This window comes from Mizuhopecten yessoensis, unplaced genomic scaffold (assembly GCF_002113885.1).
Source record: "Mizuhopecten yessoensis strain PY_sf001 unplaced genomic scaffold, ASM211388v2 scaffold7473, whole genome shotgun sequence".
Lineage (NCBI taxonomy): Eukaryota > Metazoa > Mollusca > Bivalvia > Pectinida > Pectinidae > Mizuhopecten > Mizuhopecten yessoensis.
The window spans coordinates 848,816-866,802 of NW_018407065.1; the positions used below are offsets into that span (position 1 = coordinate 848,816).

The 17,987-nt window shown below is 40.8% G+C and overlaps 1 protein-coding gene across 1 annotated transcript in view; it reads right to left on the bottom strand.

Moving 5' to 3' along the window:
* Window positions 1–17,987, bottom strand: part of LOC110453613 (sodium- and chloride-dependent transporter XTRP3A-like) — a 64,536-nt gene that overhangs the window by 4,609 nt on the left and 41,940 nt on the right. Inside the window, exons 4-8 of the mRNA XM_021502629.1 lie at window positions 15,991–16,232; window positions 7,303–7,456; window positions 2,326–2,533; window positions 1,277–1,436; window positions 751–913 (exon numbers count right to left, since the gene is read on the bottom strand). Of these exons, the coding sequence (XP_021358304.1) occupies window positions 751–913; window positions 1,277–1,436; window positions 2,326–2,533; window positions 7,303–7,456; window positions 15,991–16,232 (927 nt within the window). The remainder of the gene's footprint in view (window positions 1–750; window positions 914–1,276; window positions 1,437–2,325; window positions 2,534–7,302; window positions 7,457–15,990; window positions 16,233–17,987) is intronic.

The window sequence follows — 17,987 nt, forward strand, 5'->3', positions numbered from 1 at the left end:
GGGGGGTCAGTCAGGGCTCATATGTGCATACCATCAAACTGCTGCCCAATACTGATAATGCTTACCTAAATTGAATTACCTCCAATGGCAATTAAACAAATGTTAGTCCAAAATGTGGTTTCCCTATATAAACTATAGTAAAGTTTACCACCCCCCCTCCTCCAGGGGGAAACGTGAGACCCAAGGGTCATGAAATTCACAATTTTGGTAAAGCACCTTAGGACTAGGGTTTCTGCAAAATTTCATTGAAATTGGTTCAGGGGTTTTGGAGAAGAAGTCGAAAATGTAAATTGTTTACAGACGCACGACGGACGCCGGACGACGCCCGGACAAAAGGCAATCGCAATAGGTCACTTGAGACTTTGTCTCAGGTGACCTAAAAAGCTGAAGGATTAGTCATTGTGGAATCACTATACACAGTATCAATATATTTTAAATTAAAAATGCATGGAAAATAACATTCTGGGCAGGTGGTCATTTAAGACAGGAGGTGTACTAAAATCAATTGTAGCATTATTAGAAAGATGGTCACAATGGACAGGTGGTCACTAGATGGTTAAATACATCAGGTGGTGTCTATACACAGGTAGACAAATAGTTATAAGACAGTTCGTAAGGTTTGCTTCTTACCCATTACATGTCTTCCTCGTGTCTCGTTAGTTGTTTGCTTTTGTGTGTCTCACCAGTGTATGTCTACCAATGTGTTTTGTGTATACTGAGACCTATCTGTGTGGTAACTGAACCACTTACTATGTCCTTGCTGTAGGCCTTGTAGGTGATGGGTTTCACAAACTTGCTGATGAGGGTGGAGGTGAGGAGTCCTGCTATCAGAAACGGAGCGATGAACTTCCATACCACCTTCCAGTAAATGTGGGGCTGGTGACCAATCATTGTCTCCAGATCATCTCCAAACCTACAAACACACAATAATGGCGTAAGTCCATAGGGAAATGAAGTCGTCAGAGCAAAGACACTGAATCGCGACGGGAAGGAACAGGCAAAGAATTTTGGGGACATAAAAAGGAAATCACAAATGTACTATTGAAATGTCATTGTTATTTTTTCTGTCAGTAATATAACTTCTGTGAATTATGCAGAAAACTATGAACCAGAATATTACTTTTAAATAGTAGCAGAGATTGATTGAAAGGTGAAGGAAATTGTTTTGAATATGTATAAGTTTACAATGTAGATTTAGCCAATCACAGTAGTTTTTTACTAGAACGACACTCGTCATTGAGAAATCTGACAAATACTTTTTCAAGTCCTTTTTTACCTGTTGACACCATAAACCCAGCCAATGGCGATTGCCTCCGTCAGGGCAACACTGATCAACGGGAAGGAGCCAGCGTAGGAGTCAAACAGGGCAACCCAGTAAGACCCACTCCCCAGAACAAACAGCATCCCAATCAAACAACTCACCAGGCATAATACACCTGTAATGTAAACATATGTACAGGTATACAAATTATGGTATGGTAAATTATTTACAAACTTATCTATATAATATGCTGATGTAATGAATCAAAATATTTTCAATGTAAAGATATTAGATGCATGTGAAGATTACTTGAAATTGACATTTCCATAATTTGTGAACATACCAGGTACAGTGTTTATCTGTTGACACTGAGCACTGCTGCTCACCTTCTCAAGCAATTTTCATGTAACTTTACTTGGAACATTTATGCTCAGTGTCTTAGACAAACGTGCATTTGAGATTTATTTTTATTTGGATCATTTCAACAGGAGTTAGGAACCTTTTCAGAAGTTTGTTTATAAATTTTGTACTAAGTACAGTTACTTTCCTTCTGTGCCGATATTCTGGAACTTGATACACATGATCAGTATGGTCACCTTTGGTAGATGTAAACCTGCATTTTATATTGAATATTTCAATAGGAGTTATGCCCCTTCTCTGAATTCCATTTACTTATTGGCCAATAATATTTATGAAATTTGATCAAATGACTCCTACCTAAGGTAGTCGTTTGATTGACATTTACATTTCAGTGAAACCATTTTTAGTGGACTTATTCGTGGAAGTGGTCGGTATTATAGGACTGATCTCCATTTTCTATTTAATTTTTCTTTATGTGGAAGTATGTGTATGAGCTAGCCAGTGCCTTACACAGCAAGTTAACTGCAGTTCTCCAGCTTGGGTACTGATATGTATGTATGATAACCATCACACACAAAGACTGCTGATAATATTTCTTATCAGTGACCTATGAATGTTTTCAGCAATATTCTGCCTGAAGAGTGAAATGAGTTAGGTAGACAATATTAACACATCAGGCCAGTATACCACAACAACGTACGCACCAGAGACCAGCCATTTCTTTCTGAGCCATGGATGACTATCAAGATCATAGATACAAGTTGTTACTCCCTCGAGTGTTCCAAACTCACTTCCGATTCCAAGGGACAAAAGCATGAGGAAGAAGATGATGGACCAGAATGGAGCAGAGGGGCCAAACTCATTAATGGCTTGTGTAAACACAATGAAAGCCAACCCTGTTCCCTCTGCGGCCTGAAATGTAAAGTTCAGTAGCATTAAAAATAAATAAGTGGAAAACCCAAAGAAGTATAACAAGAGGCCCAGAAGGCCTGTACAGCTCACCTGATGTTTAAGCAATCATGCAGCAATATTCTCATTAACAGTAATATACTGCAAATATTTACCCTTTTTGGGCTCAGCATCCAGCAAGACATACCCTTGCTTTAAATGGCAAATTGATTCACAGGCTACAAAGTGGTAATCCTTATATTTCCCATGTCATGACCACATGTTTAAGTCCTTAGGGGTGGGGTTTTCCCCAGGGCTAATCCTTTCCTTCATAGCAAGCAACAACATAATATACAAGTGTATTATAATAGGATGGAGACCTCAACAATTTGAAGTTATGACCAAAAGACCCTTGTGACCTTGAAACTAACACACCAAACTAACCAACCAAGTTTTAACTTTGTATAGTCTTTCATAATTACTAAGTTAACATCCGGACAAATGCAATGAAGCACAACTCTATTTTTAGCAATATTGACCTTGACCTCAGGCAGACTATGCCCAAAAATAGGGTTCTTCCCATCCATTAAGGTACCCCCCCCNGATTATTCATTCTTTTGTTATCATCTAGACAAGTGCAATCAAGGAGAATTCTATTTTTATCAACAGGGACCTTGACCTCTGGCAGTCTAAACCCAAGATCAATAAGGTTTGTTGCATCCACCAGGAATACCCAAACACAAAGTTTAAACTTTGTATGATGTCTTGGAGGAATAAGAACCTGATAAATAACAGATGGTATTTCTCCAGTACTTTAGATGACTTGTAATTCAGGCATCATCAATGACACTTCTTTGACTGTGGTTTTTGCTGTTAAAGACATATATATATATAGAATACTTTTATTTCTGTCTGTCTACACATAATTAGCCACAAATACAAACGACATCAACAATCAAAGTATTGTTTTGACATCTAAATTATGTCGTGACAAACAGACATGTGTATGAGACTAGCCTACATCATGTAGGAGTCATGAAAGAAATCGTAACTTACATGTCAGACAGTTTTACAAATTGATCTGTCAAACACCATCTTAAAAGGGAAAAGTGCTGTAAGTCTGATGACAATCTAGCATGCCTATATCTAAAAATAGCTTGGTAATGAATTGATTGAGCTAAGACTGACATAAATAACCAGAGTTTAATTAGGACACAAAGAAAGCCACCTGGGACTGTCCAAAACGTGTCTGTAGCAGACCTAGCATCCCATGTATCCCTGGGTCTGTCCAAAACGTGTCTGTAGCAGACCTAGCATCCCATATCTCCCTGGGCCTTTCCAAAACATGTCTGTAGCAGACCTAGCATCCCATATCTCCCTGGGACTGTCCAAAACATGTCTGTAGCAGACCTAGCATCCCACATCTCCCTGGGACTTTCCAAAAAATGTCTGTAGCAGACCTACGATCCCATATCTCCCTGGGACTGTCCAAAACGTGTCTGAAGCAGACCTAGGATCCCATATCTCCCTGGGACTGTCCTAAACCTGTCTGTAGCAGACCTAGGATCCCATATCTCCCTGGGACTGCCCAAAACGTGTCTGTAGCAGACCTAGGATCCCATATCTCCCTGGGACTTTCCAAAACATGCATGTAGCAGACCTAGCATCCCATATCTCCCTGGGCCTTTCCAAAACATGTCTGTAGCAGACCTAGCATCCCATATCTCCCTGGGACTGTCCAAAACGTGTCTGAAGCAGACCTAGGATCCCATATCTCCCTGGGACTGCCCAAAACGTGTCTGTAGCAGACCTAGGATCCCATATCTCCGTGGGACTTTCCAAAACATGTCTGTAGCAGACCTAGCATCCCATATCTCCCTGGGCCTTTCCAAAACATGTCTGTAGCAGACCTAGCATCCCATATCTCCCTGGGCCTTTCCAAAACATGTCTGTAGCAGACCTAGCATCCCATATCTCCCTGGGACTGTCCAAAACGGGTCTGTAGCAGACCTAGGATCCCATATCTCCCTGGGACTTTCCAAAACGTGTCTGTAGCAGACCTAGGATCCCATATCTCCCTGGGACTGCCCAAAACGTGTCTGTAGCAGACCTAGGATCCCATATCTCCGTGGGACTTTCCAAAACATGTCTGTAGCAGACCTAGCATCCCATATCTCCCTGGGACTTTCCAAAAAATGTCTGTAGCAGACCTAGGATCCCATATCTCCCTGGGACTGTCCAAAACCTGTCTGTGGCAGACCTAGAATCCCATATTTCCCTGGGACTGTCTAAAACGTGTCTGTAGCAGACCTACAACCCCATATCTCACTGGGACTGTCCAAAACCTGTCTGTAGCAGACCTAGAACCCCATATCTCCCTTGGACTGTTCAAAACGTGTCTGTAGCAGACCTAGCATCCCATATCTCCCTGGGACTGTCCTAAACCTGTCTGTAGCAGACCTAGAATCCCATATCTCCCTTGGACTGTTCAAAACGTGTCTGTAGCAGACCTAGCATCCCATATCTCCCTGGGACCAGTGTGTCCACACTAGTGTCTTATAGGCACCTGTGTCCCTACTATTGTCTGATATCTACCAGTGGGTCCACTAGTGTCTTATCTCTACCAGTTTCCACACTAGTGTCTTATCTCTGCCAGTATCCACACTAGTGTCTTAACTCTACCAGTGTCCAAACTAGTGTCTTATCTCTACCAGTGTGTCCACACTAGTGTCTTATCTCTACCAGTGTCCAAACTAGTGTCTTATCTCTACCAGTGCCCACACTAGTGTCTTATCTCTACCAGTTTCCACACTTGTGTCTTATCTCTGCCAGTGTCCACACTAGGGTCTTAACTCTACCAGTGTCCAAACTAGTATCTCATTTCTACTAGTGTGTCCACACTAGTGTCTCATCTCTATCAGTTCTCTATCAGTTTCATCTATCAGTTCCCATACTAGGGTCTCATCTCTATCAGTGTGTCCACACTAGTGTCTTATCTCTACCATTGTGTCCACACTAGTGTCTTATCTCTACCAGTGTGTCCACACTAGAGTCTTATCCCTACCAGTGTGTCCACACTAGTGTCTTATCTCTCCCAGTTTCCACACTAGTGTCTTATCTCTACCAGTGTGTCCACACTTGTGTCTTATCTCTACCAGTGTGTCCACACTAGAGTCTTATCCCTACCAGTGTGTCCACACTAGTGTCTTATCTATACCAGTTTCCACACTAGTGTCTCATCTCTATCAGTGTGTTCACACTAGTGTATCATCTCTATCAGTGTGTCCACACTAGTGTCTCATCTCTATCCGTGTGTCCACACTAGTGTCTTATCTCTACCAGTTTCCACACTAGTGTCTCATCTCTACCAGTGTGTCCACACTAGTGTCTTATCTATACCAGTTTCCACACTAGTGTCTCATCTCTACCAGTGTGTCCACACTAGTGTCTTATCCCTACCAGTTTCCACACTAGTGTCTCATCTCTATCCGTGTGTCCACACTAGTGTCTTATCTCTACCATTGTGTCCACACTAGTGTCTTATCTCTACCAGTTTCCACACTTGTGTCTTATCTCTGCCAGTGTCCACACTAGGGTCTTAACTCTACCAGTGTCCAAACTAGTATCTCATTTCTACTAGTGTGTCCACACTAGTGTCTCATCTCTATCCGTGTGTCCACACTAGTGTCTTATCTCTACCAGTGTGTCCACACTAGTCTCTTATCTCTACCAGTTTCCACACTAGTGTCTCATCTCTATCCGTGTGTCCACACTAGTGTCTTATCTCTACCATTGTGTCCACACTAGTGTCTTATCTCTACCAGTGTGTCCACACTAGAGTCTTATCCCTACCAGTGTGTCCACACTAGTGTCTTATCTCTACCATTGTGTCCACACTAGTGTCTTATCTCTACCAGTGTGTCCACAATAGTGTCTTATCTCTACCAGTGTGTCCACACTTGTGTCTTATCTCTACCAGTGTGTCCACACTAGAGTCTTATCCCTACCAGTGTGTCCACACTAGTGTCTTATCTATACCAGTTTCCACACTAGTGTCTCATCTCTATCCGTGTGTCCACACTAGTGTCTTATCTCTACCAGTTCCCACACTAGTGTCTCATCTCTATCAGTGTGTCCACACTAGTGTCTTATCTCTACCAGTTTCCACACTAGTGTCTCATCTCTATCAGTGTGTCCACACTAGCGTCTCATCTCTACCAGTCCATGATCCTTGATGTGAAGGTTACTATTAAGACTTCATATTTCTGAAGTCGAAATCTACCAAAACGATGGGATAGCAACAGACATATTATGTTACTCAATTACTCTAAATAGCTACTTATAGGGGTAAATAAGAATTACAGTCAACATGATTCATAATCAATGTTTGTATTACATTCCATGACACTCCAACACTTAATTGCTGTTTAAATCACCCCAGTACACTTCATTATCCAAAATCAACACATATAACACACATATGATTGTGACAGTATTTAAATTTTGCAAATGTAGACCTGCATACCTTTTAAAAAATTAATCAACTTTTTTTAATAATAAAAATATTGAATTATCAATTGCTTAATTGAGTATTTCTGTATCATCCCTGTACTAAAAGCAACATTTAAAATAACACTCAGAAGATTTTTGTGTATAATGAGCTTAAATACCAACATTACCTTCTATAGGTACAAGCTTTAAAATCAATGAGCACCTGATCAGAATTCTGAAGCCTGCACTTTTTGTCACTTTTTTGTGGAATGTGCAACCACCTCAGTAGCAAAAACACTCACCTTATCAAGATCCTCGTGGAAATCACAATGTCGGAAATGTGCAAGTGTGGAATTCATTAAAGATTCATTGTTTTCAAAATGACTTTTATATACATCCATGGTTAGTGTCGTCGCGTTCCATTCTGGGTACATATCGATTAGCTTCTCCATATTCCTAAGGGAAAAAACCCAAAAACAATCTGTCAGATAGATACACACTTTGATTTTTATTAAAAAAATGTCAACATATCATATTTTCATAGATAATTATCAAATACGTAGGTAACTTAGCTTTTTGTCTTTTTAATGCTTGGGTGTGACATTGACTAGGGTGTGACATTGACATGGGTGTGACATTGACTAGGGTGTGGTATGACTGGGGTTTGACATTGACTAGGGTGTGACATTGACTAGGGTGTGACATTGACATGGGTGTGACATTGACTAGGGTGTGGTATGACAGGGGTGTGACATTTAATAGAATGTGACATTGACTAGGGTGTGACATTGACTAGGGTGTGACATTGACTAGGGTGTGACATTGACTAGGGTGTGACATTGACTTGGGTGTGACATTGACTTGGGTGTGACATTGATTTGGATGTGACATTGACTTGGCTGTGACATTGACTTGGGTGTGACATTGACTAGGGTGTGACATTGACTTGGGTGTGACATTGACTAGGGTGTGACATCGACTAGGGTGTGACATTGACTTGGATGTGACATTGACTTGGGTGTGACATTGACTTGGGTGTGACATTGACTTGGGTGTGTCATTGACTTGCTACTTGGTTATGCAAAGTAAAACTGGGATTGTTAACCAATCCTTTTCCAAGAATTTATCAAGTGATGCACTCATAGCTTAAATAAATAACGTCTGCTCATCAATACACGTCGTTTTTGGTTTGATATGTCTATAATGTAACTATATTCAAAATAAGTGGCAAATAGATGTGGTATCCAAGCATTAACATGATAGAGGCTGAGGTAACTATTTATCAGATGTGGTATCCCAGTATAAACATAATAGAGGCTGAGGTAACTATTTACCAGATGTGGTATCCCAGCGTTAACATGATAGAGGCTCAGGTAACTATTTACCAGATGTGGTATCCCAGCATTAACATGATCGAAGCTGAGGTAATTATTTACCAGATGTGGTATCCCCGTGTTAACATAATAGAGGCTGAGGTAACTAATTACCAGATGTGGTATCCCAGTGTTAACATAATAGAGGCTGAGGTAACTATTTACCCGATGTGGTATCCCAGCGTTAACATGATAGAGGCTCAGGTAACTATTTACCAGATGTGGTATCCCAGCATTAACATGATCGAAGCTGAGGTAATTATTTACCAGATGTGGTATCCCCGTGTTAACATAATAGAGGCTGAGGTAACTAATTACCAGATGTGGTATCCCAGTGTTAACGTAATAGAGGCTGAGGTAACTATTTACCAGATGTGCTATCCTAGCATTAACATGATAGAGGCTGAGGTAACTATTGATCAGATGTGGTATCCCAGTGTAAACATAATAGAGGCTGAGGTAACTATTTATCAGATGTGGTATCCCAGTGTAAACATAATAGAGGCTGAGGTAACTATTTACCGGATGTGGTATCCTAGCATTAACATGATAGAGGCTGAGGTAACTATTGATCAGATGTGGTATCCCAGTGTAAACATAATAGAGGCTGAGGTAACTATTTATCAGATGTGGTATCCCAGCATTAACATGATAGAGGCTGGGGTAACTATTTACCAGATGTGGTATCCAAGCATTAACAAGATAGAGGCTGAGGTAACTATTTACCAGATGTGGTCTCCCAGCATTAACATGATAGAGGCTGAGATAACTATTTACCAGATGTGGTATCCAAGCATTAACATGATAGAGGCTGAGGTAACTATTTATCAGATGTGGTATCCCAGTGTAAACATAATAGAGGCTGAGGTAACTATTTACCAGATGTGGTATCCTAGCATTAACATGATAGAGGCTGAGGTAACTATTTACCAGATGTGGTATCCCAGCATTAACATGATAGAGGCTGAGGTAACTATTTACCAGATGTGGTATCCCAGCATTAACATGATAGAGGCTGAGGTAACTATTTACCAGATGTGGTATCCCAGCATTAACATGATAGAGGCTGAGGTAACTATTTACCAGATGTGGTATCCCAGCATTAACATGATAGAGGCTGAGGTAACTATTTACCAGATGTGGTATCCCAGCATTAACATGATAGAGGCTGAGGTAACTATTTACCAGATGTGGTATCCCAGCATTAACATGATAGAGGCTGAGGTAACTATTTACCAGATGTGGTATCCCAGCATTAACATGATAGAGGCTGAGGTAACTATTTACCAGATGTGGTATCCCAGCATTAACATGATAGAGGCTGAGGTAACTATTTACCAGATGTGGTATCCCAGCATTAACATGATAGAGGCTGAGGTAACTATTTACCAGATGTGGTATCCCAGCATTAACATGATAGAGGCTGAGGTAACTATTTACCAGATGTGGTATCCCAGCATTAACATGATAGAGGCTGAGGTAACTATTTACCAGATGTGGTATCCCAGCATTAACATGATAGAGGCTGAGGTAACTATTTACCAGATGTGGTATCCCAGCATTAACATGATAGAGGCTGAGGTAACTATTTACCAGATGTGGTATCCCAGCATTAACATGATAGAGGCTGAGGTAACTATTTACCAGATGTGGTATCCCAGCATTAACATGATAGAGGCTGAGGTAACTATTTACCAGATGTGGTATCCCAGCATTAACATGATAGAGGCTGAGGTAACTATTTACCAGATGTGGTATCCCAGCATTAACATGATAGAGGCTGAGGTAACTATTTACCAGATGTGGTATCCCAGCATTAACATGATAGAGGCTGAGGTAACTATTTACCAGATGTGGTATCCCAGCATTAACATGATAGAGGCTGAGGTAACTATTTACCAGATGTGGTATCCCAGCATTAACATGATAGAGGCTGAGGTAACTATTTACCAGATGTGGTATCCCAGCATTAACATGATAGAGGCTGAGGTAACTATTTACCAGATGTGGTATCCCAGCATTAACATGATAGAGGCTGAGGTAACTATTTACCAGATGTGGTATCCCAGCATTAACATGATAGAGGCTGAGGTAACTATTTACCAGATGTGGTATCCCAGCATTAACATGATAGAGGCTGAGGTAACTATTTACCAGATGTGGTATCCCAGCATTAACATGATAGAGGCTGAGGTAACTATTTACCAGATGTGGTATCCCAGCATTAACATGATAGAGGCTGAGGTAACTATTTACCAGATGTGGTATCCCAGCATTAACATGATAGAGGCTGAGGTAACTATTTACCAGATGTGGTATCCCAGCATTAACATGATAGAGGCTGAGGTAACTATTTACCAGATGTGGTATCCCAGCATTAACATGATAGAGGCTGAGGTAACTATTTACCAGATGTGGTATCCCAGCATTAACATGATAGAGGCTGAGGTAACTATTTACCAGATGTGGTATCCCAGCATTAACATGATAGAGGCTGAGGTAACTATTTACCAGATGTGGTATCCCAGCATTAACATGATAGAGGCTGAGGTAACTATTTACCAGATGTGGTATCCCAGCATTAACATGATAGAGGCTGAGGTAACTATTTACCAGATGTGGTATCCCAGCATTAACATGATAGAGGCTGAGGTAACTATTTACCAGATGTGGTATCCCAGCATTAACATGATAGAGGCTGAGGTAACTATTTACCAGATGTGGTATCCCAGCATTAACATGATAGAGGCTGAGGTAACTATTTACCAGATGTGGTATCCCAGCATTAACATGATAGAGGCTGAGGTAACTATTTACCAGATGTGGTATCCCAGCATTAACATGATAGAGGCTGAGGTAACTATTTACCAGATGTGGTATCCCAGCATTAACATGATAGAGGCTGAGGTAACTATTTACCAGATGTGGTATCCCAGCATTAACATGATAGAGGCTGAGGTAACTATTTACCAGATGTGGTATCCCAGCATTAACATGATAGAGGCTGAGGTAACTATTTACCAGATGTGGTATCCCAGCATTAACATGATAGAGGCTGAGGTAACTATTTACCAGATGTGGTATCCCAGCATTAACATGATAGAGGCTGAGGTAACTATTTACCAGATGTGGTATCCCAGCATTAACATGATAGAGGCTGAGGTAACTATTTACCAGATGTGGTATCCCAGCATTAACATGATAGAGGCTGAGGTAACTATTTACCAGATGTGGTATCCCAGCATTAACATGATAGAGGCTGAGGTAACTATTTACCAGATGTGGTATCCCAGCATTAACATAATAGAGGCTGAGATTACTATTTACCAGATGTGGTATACCAGCATTAACATGATAGAGGCTGAGGTAACTATTTACCAGATGGGGTATCCCAGTGTTAACATGATAGAAGCTGAGATAACTATTTACCAGATGTGGTATCCCAGTGTTAACATGATAGAAGCTGAGGTAACTATTTATCAGATGTGGTATCCCAGCATAAACATGATAGAGGCTGAGATAACTATTTACCAGATGTGGTATCCCAGCATTAACATGACAGAGGCTGAGGTAACTATTTACCAGATGTGGTATCCCAGCAGTAACATGATAGAGGCTGTGGTAACTATTTACCAGATGTGGTATCCCAGCATAAACATGATAGATGCTGAGATAACTATTTACCAGATGTGGTATCCCAGCATAAACATGATAGATGCTGAGATAACTATTTACCAGATGTGGTATCCCAGCATTACCATGATAGAGGCTGAGGTAACTATTTACCAGATGGGGTATCCCAGAGTTAACATGATAGAAGCTGAGATAACTATTTACCACATGTGGTATCCCAGTGTTAACATGATAGAAGCTGAGATAACTATTTACCAGATGTGGTATCCCAGTGTTAACATGATAGAGGATGAGGTAACTTAATTTACCAGATGTGGTATCCAAGCATTAACATGATAGAGGCTGAGGTAACTATTTACCTGATGTGGTATCCCAGCATTAACATGATAGAGGCTGAGGGAACTATTTACCAGATGTGGTATACCAGCGTTAAAATGCTAGAGGCTGAGGTAACTATTTACCAGATGTGGTGTCCCAGCATTAACATGATAGAGGCTGAGGTAATTATTTACCAGATGTTTTATCCCAGCATTAACATGATAGAGGCTGAGGGAACTATTTACCAGATGTGGTATACCAGCGTTAAAATGCTAGAGGCTGAGGTAACTATTTACCAGATGTGGTGTCCCAGCATTAACATGATAGAGGCTGAGGTAACGATTTACCAGATGTGGTATCCCAGCGTTAACATGATAGAGGCTGAGGTAACTATTTACAAGATGTGGTATCCCAGTGTTAACATGATAGAGGCTGAGGTAACTATTTACCAGATGTGGTATCCCAGTGTTAACATGATAGAGGCTGAGGTAACTTAATTTACCAGATGTGGTATCCCAGCATTAACATGATAGAGGCTGAGGGAACTATTTACCAGATGTGGTATCCCAGCGTTAACATAATAGAGGCTGAGGTAACTATTTACCAGATGTGGTATCCCAGTGTTAACATGATAGAAGCTGAGATAACTATTTACCAGATGTGGTATCCCAGTGTTAACATGATAGAAGCTGAGATAACTATTTACCAGATGTGGTATCCCAGCATTAACATGATAGAGGCTGAGGGAACTATTTACCAGATGTGGTATCCCAGTGTTAACATGATAAAGGCTGAGATAACTATTTACCAGATGTGGTATCCCAGCATTAACATGATAGAGGCTGAGGGAACTATTTACCAGATGTGGTATCCCAGTGTTAACATGATAGAGGCTGAGATAACTGTTAACGAGATAAATGTCTCAATATCTATTATTACCCAATAGTCTATATAAATTATAATTAGTCATTTTTGACTGTTTCTGGCCTTTTGTCCAATTTCGGCTGTAGGGGTGAAACAGTCAAAACTGTTTTCCCGGTCAGAGCGAACTGTAACCCGGGGCGAATTCGATGCGCAGAAATCACCGTTCAAGCGTTCCGGTGACCGTGACTCAGTGTTGTTTACGCAGACGACGCGACGGCGAATAGGTTTGAGGAAGTAACCGAGGACGATCTGACGGATTTGCTGGAGAAGAGGGATTCACTCAATACAAAAAATGTTATAAAAGGGGCAGTGAACATTCTCAAAAAGTACTGTGACGAGAAAAATGGGCCACTGGATGAAGGCATAGAGAAAGCCGAATTAAACAGTCTGTTGAGCAAATTTTACATGGCGATCAGGACTAAGGAGGGACAACTTTACAGTAAGAAGTCATATCTTTCAATCTGATACGGATTACAGAAACATTTTGAGAAGGATCTAGGTGTAGGTTTTGTAAATTCTACTGATTTCAGTGGCGCAAACAAAATATTCAATGCTATGCTGGTGAAACTAAAAAAAGAAGGAAAGGCAAAGGTGACACACAAGCAACCGCTGTCACCGGCAGATTTAGAGAAACTTTACGACTCTTTTGATTTGGACACTCCAAAAGGTCTGCAAAATAAGACATTTGTTGACTTCATGATATTCTTTTGCAACCTGTATCAGGTAAGTCGTTTCTCGTTAATGTCAGGTAATGCAAGTGAAATAGTGGCAGGTCGTGTGCTTCAAAACACCATATATTTTGGATTAAAATATTTCAAAGAATAATTAAATAGGGATGAATGTATACAAAACATACAGTTGTATTTCCGTAATATTCCCATTACATATCAGGTACGAAATAGTCGACAGTACTACCAGGCCCTGCTGAAACTATTCCAGGGGTACTGCATGATATTGATATGGAGCTTACAGATATGGACATCAAAGATATGGACCTTCTCCAGCTGACATCCTCCCAGGAATTAAGCCTTTTACGGGATTTACATGTTCAAGCCGTGCCAGTTCCAGTGTCATGTAACCAAGACCAGCCTGTACACAATTCTCAGGAAACAATGATCAGAAACACTGTTCAAAGATCTAACTATGTAGCTCCTGTTTACAACTTTCAAAATTCTATTGTTCATATTCATCATCATTAGTGATGGTTGTTATTGGCATTGAAACAAAAAAATAAACCAATTTTAAGCTGTTATTTGACCTTTTTGTTATTTTTAAACAAATTACCATCATTACACACAGCATTGATACTTATATGTATTTGGTAATATAGCAATTGTTTCATGGCTATTTGGGGAACAGTCAAAACTATCATCCCGAGGTAGGGGAAAGCCCTGGGGAACAGTCAAAACTATCATCCCGAGGTAGGGGGAAGCCCTGGGGAACAGTCAAAACTATCATCCCGAGGTAGGGGGAAGCCCTGGGGAACAGTCAAAACTATCATCCCGAGGTAGGGGGAAGCCCTGGGGAACAGTCAAAACTATCATCCCGAGGTAGGGGGAAGCCCTGGGGAACAGTCAAAACTATCATCCCGAGGTAGGGGGAAGCCCTGGGGAACAGTCAAAACTATCATCCCGAGGTAGGGGGAAGCCCTGGGGAACAGTCAAAACTATCATCCCGAGGTAGGGGGAAGCCCTGGGGAACAGTCAAAACTATCATCCCGAGGTAGGGGGAAGCCCTGGGGAACAGTCAAAACTATCATCCCGAGGTAGGGGGAAGCCCTGGGGAACAGTCAAAACTATCATCCCGAGGTAGGGGGAAGCCCTGGGGAACAGTCAAAACTATCATCCCGAGGTAGGGGGAAGCCCTGGGGAACAGTCAAAACTATCATCCCGAGGTAGGGGAAAGCCCTGGGGAACAGTCAAAACTATCATCCCAAGGTAGGGGGAAGCCCTGGGAAACGGTCAAAACTATCATCCCGAGTTAGGGGGAAGCCCTGGGGAACAGTCAAAACTATCATCCCGAGGTAGGGGGAAGCCCTGGGGAACAGTCAAAACTATCATCCCGAGGATCATTCCTGGGGAACTGTTTGCCAGGGCTTTCCCCTACCTCGGGATGATAGTTTTGACTGTTCCCCAAATAGCCATGAAACATTTGTATACTCTTTATGTCACCATAATTTATTAATGATAATGACATAATCTGCAAATAAATCAATATATTCTCATTTTATGTTGACATCTTTAGAAATAATGTCAACATACATATTTTGTATGTCAATTGCAGGAGCATGCCACTCCAGAACACTTACAACAAAGCAAGTTTTTTTTTTTGATTATTTTGATAATTAGTCATCTTCAAATACTGTATACTTTCAAATACTGTATACTTTCAAATACTGTATACTTTCAAATACTGTATACTTTCAAATACTGTATTCTTTCAAATACTGTATACTTTCAAATACTGTATACTTTCAAATACTGTATACTTGAACCACAAAACTTGAACTGTGCATTAGAAGTATTTCTTGTAACATTACCGTCAGATTGAGTCTTTATATCTGTTAAATTGGAAAGTTTCCATGCAGCTGATCACAAATGCTGAAACCAAATATTGCTTTGAAATGTAAAATTTGAAAGAAATTGCTTCTGAATATTTTTCATTATGCAGCCTTGTTATATTTTTCGAAAGTATAATCTTGCTACAATGAACCTTTTTGAGAGCTGCTATTGTGAAACCTACCTTTCTACACAGTTCTCGTACATAGTTGTAGCCTTAAACCCAAGCACCGAGAAGATAACGGTGGACGCCAAGATAGCTGTGAACCAGTTGGTGAGGGATACAATAATGGCGTCCCGCTCACAGTTGTTGTTCCGCGGGTTGTAGCTGGAGAAGGCAATCAGGCCACCAAATCCAAGGCCGAAGGAGTAGAAGATCTGGGTAGCCGCATCCAGCCAAACCTGAGGGTCAGCAAGACGATCCATCTAAAAAACATGAAACAGTATAATCAAATATCTATACTTCAGTAGTTATGATACTCAAATTACTTAGTGCCTGTTTTTTCACACATTCAGCAACAGAATAAAAGCATCATTACACATCCATGGGAAAAAGACCCTGTTACATTATAGTTACATGTCTGTGAGAGCTGCATAAATCTGACCAGGTAATTCACATTATCTGACAATTATCTCTGAATGTGTCTTCTACCTTAGCCAATCAGATGTTATCTCTGACTGTGTGTCTACTACCTCAGCCAATCAGATGTTATCTCTGATTGTTTGTCTACTACCTAATCAGCCAAACAGATGTAATCTCTGAATGTGTGTTTTCCACCTCAGCCAATCAGATGATTACCTCCGGCTGTGTTTTCTACCTTAGCCAATCAGATGATTACCTCTGGCTGTGTATTCTACATTAGCCAATCAGATGATTACCTCTGGCTGTGTATTCTACCTCAGCCAATCAGATGATTACCTCTGGCTGTGTATTCTACATTAGCCAATCAGATGGTTACCTCTGGCTGTGTATTCTACATTAGCCAATCAGATTATTACCTCTGGCTGTGTATTCTACCTCAGCGAATCAGATGATTACCTCTGGCCCTGTATTCTACCTTGGCCAATCAGATGATTATCTTTGGCTGTGTATTCTACCTAAGCCAATCAGATGATTACCTCTGGTTTTGTATGTTACCTCAGCCAATCAGATGATTACCGTTGGCTTTGTATGTCACCTCAGCCAATCAGATGCTTACCTCTGGCTTTGTATGTTATCTTAGCCAATCAGATGATTACCTCTGGATTTGTATTCTACCTTAGCCAATCAGATGATAACCTCTGGCTTTGCATTCTACCTTAGCCAATCAGATGATTACCTCTGGCTTTGTATTCTACCTCAGACAATCAGATGATTACCTTTGGCTGTGTATTTTACCTTAGCCAATCAGATGATTACCTCTGCCTTTGTATTCTACCTCAGCCAATCAGATGATTACCTTTGGCTGTGTATTCTACCTTAGCCAATCAGATGAGAACCTCTGGCTTTGCATTCTACCTTAGCCAATCAGATGATTACGTCTGGCTTTGTATTCTACCTCAGCCAATCAGATGATTACTTCTGGATGTGTATTCTACCTCAGCCAATCAGATTATTACCTCTGGCTGTGTATTCTACCTCAGCCAATCAGATGATTACCTCTGGTTTTGTATGTTACCTCAGCCAATCAGATGATTACCGTTGGTTTTGTATGTTACCTCAGCCAATCAGATGCTTACCTCTGGCTTTGTTTGTTATCTTAGCCAATCAGATGATTACCTCTGGCTTTGTATTCTACCTTAGCCAATCAGATGATTACCTTTGGCTGTGTATTCTACCTTAGCCAATCAGATGATTACCTCTGGCTGTGTTTTTTACCTTAGCCAATCAGATGATTACCTCTGGCTGTGTTTTTTACCTTAACCAATCAAATGATTGCCTCTGGCTGTGTATTTTACCTTAGCCAATCAGATGATTACCTCTGGCTGTTTATTCTACCACAGCCAATCAGATGATTACCTCTAGCTGTGTATTCTACCTCAGCCAATCAGAGCTTTACCTCTAGCTGTGTATTCTACCTCAGCCAATTAAATGTTATCTCTGGCTGTGTTTCTACTACCTCAGCCAATCAGATGATTACCTCTAGCTGTGTATTTTACCTTAGCCAATCAGAGCATTACCTCTAGCTGTGTATTCTACCT